The sequence below is a fragment of the Oncorhynchus clarkii genome, chromosome 10 (assembly GCF_045791955.1).
Source record: "Oncorhynchus clarkii lewisi isolate Uvic-CL-2024 chromosome 10, UVic_Ocla_1.0, whole genome shotgun sequence".
NCBI classification, from domain to species: domain Eukaryota; kingdom Metazoa; phylum Chordata; class Actinopteri; order Salmoniformes; family Salmonidae; genus Oncorhynchus; species Oncorhynchus clarkii.
In genome coordinates this window covers 72,878,869-72,887,067 of record NC_092156.1, presented here as the reverse complement: position 1 = coordinate 72,887,067, position 8,199 = coordinate 72,878,869, and the positions used below count along the sequence as shown (strand labels likewise).

The 8,199-nt window shown below is 50.7% G+C and overlaps 1 protein-coding gene across 1 annotated transcript; it reads right to left on the bottom strand.

Annotated features, from left to right (window-relative positions):
• Positions 1-204: 204 nt before the first annotated feature.
• On the bottom strand, positions 205-7,158 carry LOC139419339 (keratin-associated protein 10-6-like; the record flags this gene model as incomplete). The annotated part of the gene is given in 4 exon segments (XM_071169280.1): positions 205-1,047; positions 6,258-6,340; positions 6,343-6,454; positions 6,496-7,158. Coding segments are annotated over 4 exon segments (1,701 nt in total), but the record flags the coding sequence as incomplete, so codon positions are not given.
• Positions 7,159-8,199: the final 1,041 nt, after the last annotated feature.

Sequence of the window (8,199 nt, the reverse complement as noted above, 5' to 3'; positions counted from 1 at the left end):
ATTGGCACCTGCTATAGGCCAGTGGAACATCTGTCACTCTGACAGTGATTGGCACCTGCTTGGCACCCACTATAGGCCAGTTGAACATCTGTCACTCTGACAGTGATTGGCACCTGCTTGGCACCTGCTATAGGCCAGTGGAACATCTGCCACTCTGACAGTGATTGGCTTATTTCTGTTTCCTCTTGCTCCTTGCTCCTTCCTCTAATGCCTTTGATCTTGTTTCACAGCAGCCAATGAACACATTTCAGTCAGAGTGGGTGTGGCAGCTGGTTGAAGGGGCTGGTGCTGGGATGAGGCAGCCAATGAACACATTTCAGTCAGAGTGGGTGTGGCAGCTGGTTGAAGGGGCTGGTGCTGGGATGAGGCAGCCAATGAACACATTTCAGTCAGAGTGGGTGTGGCAGCTGGTTGAAGGGGCTGGTGCTGGGATGAGGCAGCCAATGAGCACATTTCAGTCAGAGTGGGTGTGGCAGCTGGTTGAAGGGGCTGGTGCTGGGATGAGGCAGCCAATGAACACATTTCAGTCAGAGTGGGTGTGGCAGCTGGTTGAAGGGGCTGGTGCTGGGAAGAGGCAGCCAATGAACACATTTCAGTCAGAGTGGGTGTGGCAGCTGGTTGAAGGGGCTGGTGCTGGGATGAGGCAGCCAATGAACACATTTCAGTCAGAGTGGGTGTGGCAGCTGGTTGAAGGGGCTGGTGCTGGGATGAGACAGCCAATGAACACATTTCAGTCAGAGTGGGTGTGGCAGCTGGTTGAAGGGGCTGGTGCTGGGATGAGGCAGCCAATGAACACATTTCAGTCAGAGTGGGTGTGGCAGCTGGTTGAAGGGGCTGGTGCTGGGATGAGGCAGCCAATGAACACATTTCAGTCAGAGTGGGTGTGGCAGCTGGTTGAAGGGGCTGGTGCTGGGATGAGACAGCCAATGAACACATTTCAGTCAGAGTGGGTGTGGCAGCTGGTTGAAGGGGCTGGTGCTGGGATGAGGCAGCCAATGAACACATTTCAGTCAGAGTGGGTGTGGCAGCTGGTTGAAGGGGCTGGTGCTGGGATGAGACAGAAAGTTAATAAGTAAAATTCACTGTTAATTTCATTGTTCTGTCTTTATGCCATTTCTTATACATCTGAATTTCCAGTTCCTCTAATGTAGAGATTAGAGGATGAATAACCCCCCCCCCCCCCCCCCCCACCCCTCGGCCAGAAATACCATTATCACTACACACACACACACACACACAACACACACACACACACAACACACACACACACACACACACACTGTCATACTACTTGAGATGTGATTTGTAGTGAAGTAGTGGGAGGTATGAACTATAGGAGGATGGAAAGGGTGTGTGTGTGTGTGTGTGTGTTGTGTGTGTGTGTGTGTGTGTGTGTATGTGTGTGTTTGTGTGTGTGTGTGTGTGTGTGTGTGTGTGTGTATGTGTGTGTGTGTGTGTGTGTGTGTGTGTGTGTTGTGTGTGTGTGTGTGTGTGTGTTTGTGTGTGTGTGTGTGTGTGTGTGTGTGTGTGTGTGTGTGTGTGTGTGTGTGTGTGTGTGTGTGTGTGTAGTGATAATGGTATTTCTGGCCGAATCCCAAGTTATTATTGTGTATATCAGCTCTCCAGCCCTTGTATAGCCAGGATGTAATGGTTACAAACAGCAGCCAGTACATTACAGGCATATCCATATAAAAATGACATGAATATGGATAGCAAAGATTGAAGAGGGGAGGGGGAGAGAGCGAGAGAGAGAGAGAGAGATAGGGATAGAGAGAGAGAGAGAGAGAGAGAGAGAGATAGGGATAGAGAGAGAGAGAGAGAGAGAGAGGGGAGGAATAGTTGGGGAGAGAGAGGGAGAGAGAGAGAGAAGTAGAGAGAGGGAGAGAGAGAGAGAGAGAGAGGAAGGAAGAGAGGGGGAGAGAGAGAGAGATGGAGAGAGAGAAGGAGAGAGAGAGAAACAGAGAGAAACAGAGGGAGAGAGAGAGAGAGAGAGAGAGGAGGAGAAAGGGATAGAGCAGGAGAGGAGGATGGATGCGTGCGGTAGCATAGTATTTACTATCGAACATCTTTCAACACATTTGGCAGCAGATGGAAATGGCCCACAACACTTCCTGAGTGAGTTAAAAGCTACTGGCAAAATGGACCAATCAGGTCTCAGACTCAGACTGTTTTCTTGAAAGCCATAGAATCGAAGCTGTACTTTGAGACTAGAACATATATATCTCAAATGGCACCATATTCCTTACTGGCCCTGGTCGATGGCAGTGCACTATATAGGGAATAGGGCCCTGGTCGATGGCAGTGCACTATATAGGGAATAGGGCCCTGGTCGATGGCAGTGCACTATATAGGGAATAGGGCCCTGGTCTAAAGTAGTGTACTATATAGGGAATAGGGCCCTCCTCTAAAGTAGTGTACTGTATAGGGAATAGGGCCCTCCTCTAAAGTAGTGTACTATATAGGGAATAGGGCCCTCCTCTAAAGTAGTGTACTATATAGGGAATAGGGCCCTGGTCTAAAGTAGTGTACTATATAGGGAATAGGGCCCTCCTCTAAAGTAGTGTACTATATAGGGAATAGGGCCCTGGTCTAAAGTAGTGCACTATATAGGGAATGGGGCCATGGTTAATGGTAGTGCACTATATCGGGAATAGGGCCATGGTTGATGGTAGTGCACTACATAGGGAATAGGGCTCTGATCCACAGTAGTGCACTATATAGGGAATAGGGCCTGATCAACAGTAGTGTACTATATAGGGAATAGGGCTCTGGTCTAAAGTAGTGCATTATATAGGGAATAGGGCCTGATCAACAGTAGTGTACTATATAGGGAATAGGGCCCTCCTCTAAAGTAGTGTACTATATAGGGAATAGGGCCCTGGTCTAAAGTAGTGTACTATATAGGGAATAGGGCCCTCCTCTAAAGTAGTGCATTATATAGGGAATAGGGCCCTGGTCTAAAGTAGTGTACTATATAGGGAATAGGGCCCTGGTCTAAAGTAGTGTCCTATATAGGGAATAGGGCCCTCCACTAAAGTAGTGTACTATATAGGGAATAGGGCCCTGGTCTAAAGTAGTGCACTATATAGGGAATAGGGTCCTGGTCTAAAGTAGTGTACTATATAGGGAATAGGGTCCTGGTCTAAAGTAGTGCACTATATAGGGAATAGGGGCCCTGGTCAACAGTAGTACACTAAAAAGGAAATAGGATCCTGGTCGATGATAGTGCACTATATACCGTAGGTATAATCTGCACTGCTGGTGAGTCTCTGAACCACCCCTATGCAGACGACACCATTCTGTATACTTCTGCCCCCTCCTTGGACACTGTGTTAACTAACATCCAGACGAGCTTCAATGCCATACAACTCTCCTTCCGTGGCCTCCAACTGCTCTTAAACACAAGTACAACTAAATGCATGCTTTTCAATCGATCACTGCCCGCACCCTCACGCCTGACTAGCATCACTACTCTGGACGGCTCTGACTTAGAATACGTGGACAACTACAAATACCTAGGTGTCTGTTTAGACTGTAAACTCTCCTTCCAGACCCACATTAAGCATCTCCAATCCAAAATGAAATCTAGAATCGTCTTCCTACATCGCAACAAAGCATCCTTCACTCATGCTGCCAAACATACCCTCGTAAAACTGGCCATCCTACCGATCCTCAACTTCGGTGATGTCATCTATAAAATAGCCTCCAACACTCTACTCAACAAATTGGATGCAGTCTATCACAGTGCCATCCGTTTTGTCACCAAAGCCCCATACACTACCCACCATTGTGACCTGTACACTCTCGTTGGTTGGCCCTCGCTTCATACTCGTCGCCAAACCCACTGGCTACAGGTTATCTACAAGTCTCTGCAAGGTATAAAGCCTCGCCTTATCTCAGCTCACTGGTCCCCATAGCAGCACCCACTCATAGCACGTGCTCCAGCAAGTATGTCTCACTGGTCACCCCCAAAGCCAATTCCTCCTTTGGTCGTCTTTCCTTCCAGTTCTCTGCTGCCCATGACTGGAACGAATTGCAAAAATCTCTGAGCTGGAGACTCACATCTCCCTCACTAGCTTTAAGCACCAGCTGTCAGAGCAGCTTACAGATCACTGCACCTGTACATAGCCCATCTGTAAACAGTCCATCTATCTACCTCATCCCCATACTGGTATTTATTTATTTTGCTCCTTTGCACCCCAGTATCTCTACCTGCACATTCATCTTCTGCCGATCTACCATTCCAGTGTTTAATTGCTATATTGTAATTACTTCGCCACCATGGCCTATTTATTTCCTTAACTCCCTTATCGTACCTCATTTGCACTCACTGTATATATACTTTTTGTTTTCTTTTGTTCTACTGTATTATTATTATTATTACTAGCCTACCTGGTTAAATAAAGGTGAAATAAATAAAATTTCAATTTAAAAAATCATACTGCTCTGGTATAATTTAGTACTGCTCTGGTATAATAAAGGAGAGAGGAGAGGTTGAGGAGAGGTTGAGGGAGGGGTTGAGGAGAGGTTGAGGAGAGACGAGAGGAGAGGTTGAGGAGAGAGGAGAGGAGAGGTTGAGGAGAGGTTGAGGAGAAGTTGAGGAGAGAGGAGAGGTTGAGGAGAGGAGTGGTTGAGGAGAGAGGAGAGGTTGAGGAGAGGAGAGGAGAGGTTTTTTTTGGGGAGGGGGAGTTAGTGGAGGACTCACACACTGCATAGCTTGAGACACACACACACACACACACACACACACACACACACACACACACACACACACACACACACACACACACACACACACACACACACACACACACACACACACACACACACAGAGACTGCACAAAATGACACACACACCTCTCACAGCACAGCAGCATATCAGACAGACGAGGCCTCTTTTCCTGTTTCCTGTCTGAAGTGTGTTGTCAGCTAACAGTAGGGGATAGAGTTGGAGTGAGTGTGTGTGTGTGTGTGTGTTTGAGTGAGTGTGTGTGTGTGTGTGTCCTCCACTGAAACCTGTTTAGAAGGGCCTAGTTGTTTTCCTGTAGTTCCTCACTGTGAAACTAAAGTGCTCTCTGTCTGTCTGGTAGAATGTGTGTGTCCATGGGGGGCCTCCTGATTGGTCAGTGGAAGACACTAAATAGTCCCGTGTTCCATTTGGCTCAATGAATCTACTGATACTTAGAGCACATTAGACACACACACACACACACACACACACACACACACACACACACACACACACACACACACACACACACACACACACACACACACACACACATACTCAGATGCACACTCACACTGCACAGCATGACACACACACACACACACACACACACGCTCACGCACACGCAAACACACACGGAGACACACACACACGCAGACACATGCAGACACACGCACACGCAGACACACACGCAGACACACACGGAGACACACACACACACACACACACACACAAAACACACACATACACACTGACGGACACACGCAGACACACACGCAGACACACACGCAGACACACACGGAGACACACCCACACACACACACGCACACGCACACACACACACGGACAGACACACATGGATGGACACACACACGCACGGAAGGTCACACCCTGATGAACACACACCCACACGGAGGGACTCACACACAAACAACACACCTTTAAATAGGTCAACACATGATTTAGCGTGCTGATTCAGACGCCCAGTCGTCCTCAGACTAGTTTAATCACTATAGAAACATGGAGAACAAGCCTTCTCAACAGTGGAGTGTGTTTGTGTGAAAGCTTTTGAATTTAAGAGGTGCTTTGGAACAGCTGTGCCTTGATAGAATTTAAACAAAACACACACAGATGGGAAAGATAAAGTCAAGTATTTGAAATGGAATTGAATTAATTGATTGAGTTCATTCAAAAGTATTGATGTTCTTTTCTGACGAAACATGTCACTGTTCTCCTCTCCAACACGTAAGTAGGCTACAGTCGGCTCAGGCAGGTCGGTCAAGATTCACTTCCAAAGTTGACGTCCTTCACTAAGGGCAACGTCGAGAGCTCTTACCGTCAAGTAAACTTGGGCGTTGTGGATGGGGAAGGAGGAAGCCCTGGCTCTGAAGGGTCATCTGTTCCATCCCGGTGCTAGGCACTGGTTTCAACCCCAAACATGAAGCCTGAATTTAACTCTTTGGAATGAAACGCAGGAGAAGACGCAGCAGGAGGAGACACAGCAGGAGGACACACAGCAGGAGGAGACGCAGCAGGAGAAGACGCAGCAGGAGGACACACAGCAGGAGGAGACGCAGCAGGAGGAGCCACAGCAGGAGGACACACAGCAGGAGGAGGGCAGCAGGAGGAGACGCAGCAGGAGGAAACACAGCAGGAGGACACGCAGCAGGAGGAATCGCAGCAGGAGGAGTCACAGCAGGAGGAGCCGCAGCAGGAGGAGCCACATCAGGAGGAGTCAGCAGGAGGAGACACAGCAGGAGGATTCAGCAGGAGGAGACACAGCCACAGCAGGAGGAGACGCAGCAGGAGGAGACACAACAGGAGGAGATGCAACAGGAGGAGACGCAGCAGGAGGAGACGCAGAAGGAGGAGACGCAGAAGGAGGAGACACAGCAGGAGGAGAGGCAGCAGGAGGAGACGCAGCAGGAGGAAATGCAGCAGGAGGGCACACAGCAGGAGGAGACAAAGCAGGAGGAGACACAGCAGGAAGAGACACAGCAGGAGGATTCAGCAGGAGGAGTACAGCAGGAGGAGACACAGCAAGAGGAGACGCAGCAGGAGGAGACACAGCAGGAGGAGACACAACAGGAGGAGAAGCAGCAGGAGGAGGCGCAGAAGGAGGGGCCCGCAGCAGTAGGACACACAGCAGGAGGAGACACAGCAGGAAGAGACAGCAGGAGGAGACAGCAGGAGGAGCCAGCAGGAGGAGACGCAGCAGGAGGACACGCAGAAGGAGGAGATGCAGAAGGAGGAGACGCAGCAGGAGGAGTCAGAGCAGGAGGAGACACAGCAAGAGGAGATGCAGCAAGTGGAGACGCAGCAGGATGAGAGCAACAGGAGGAGAAGCAGCAGGAGGAACGGCAGCAGGAGGAGACACAGCAGGAGGACACACAGCAGGAGGAGACACAGCAGGAGGACACACAGCAGGAGGAGACAGAGCAGAAGGATACGCAGCAGGACGAGACGCAGCAGGAGGAGACACAGCAGGAGGAGACACAGCAGGAGGAGCCGCAGCAGGAGGAGAAGCAGCAGGAAGAGATGACAGCAGGAGGAGTCACATCAGGAGGAGACAGAGCAGGAGGAGACGCAGCAGGAGGAGCAACAGCAGGATGAGAAACAGCGGTAGGAGACACAGCAGGAAGAAAAAAAGCAGGAGGAGGTGTAGAATGAGGAGACCCAGCATGAGGAGATGCAGCAGGAGGAGACACAACAGGAGGAGACGCAGCAGGAGTAGACGCAGCAGGAGGAGACGCAGCAGGAGGAGACGCAGAAGGAGGAGACAGAGCAGGAGGAGAGGCAATATGAAGAGAAGCGGCAGGAGGAGACACGGCAAGTGGAGACGCAGCAGGATGAGAGCAGAAGGAGGAGAAGCAGAAGGAGGACACACAGCAGGAGGAGATACAGCAGGAGGAGTCGCAGCAGGAGGAGACGCAGCAGGAGGAGATGCAGCAGGAGGAAACAGAGCAGGAGGAGACGCAGCAGGACGAGACGCAGCAGGAGGAGACACAGCAGGAGGAGACGCAGAAGGAGGAGATGCAGCAGGAGGAGCCACAGAAGGAGGAGACGCAGCAGGAGGAGACACAGCAGGAAGAGACACAGCAGGAGGAGACAGCAGGAGGAAACACAGCAGGAGGATTCAGCAGGAGGAGTACAGCAGGAGGAGACACAGCAAGAGGAGACGCAGCAGGAGGAGACACAGCAGGAGGAGACACAACAGGAGGAGAAGCAGCAGGAGGAGGCGCAGAAGGAGGAGACACAGAATGAGGAGACACAGCAGGAGGAGAAGCAGCAGGAGGAGACGCAGCAGGAGGGGCCCGCAGCAGTAGGACACACAGCAGGAGGAGACACAGCAGGAAGAGACAGCAGGAGGAGACAGCAGGAGGAGCCAGCAGGAGGAGACGCAGCAGGAGGACACGCAGAAGGAGGAGATGCAGAAGGAGGAGACGCAGCAGGAGGAGTCAGAGCAGGAG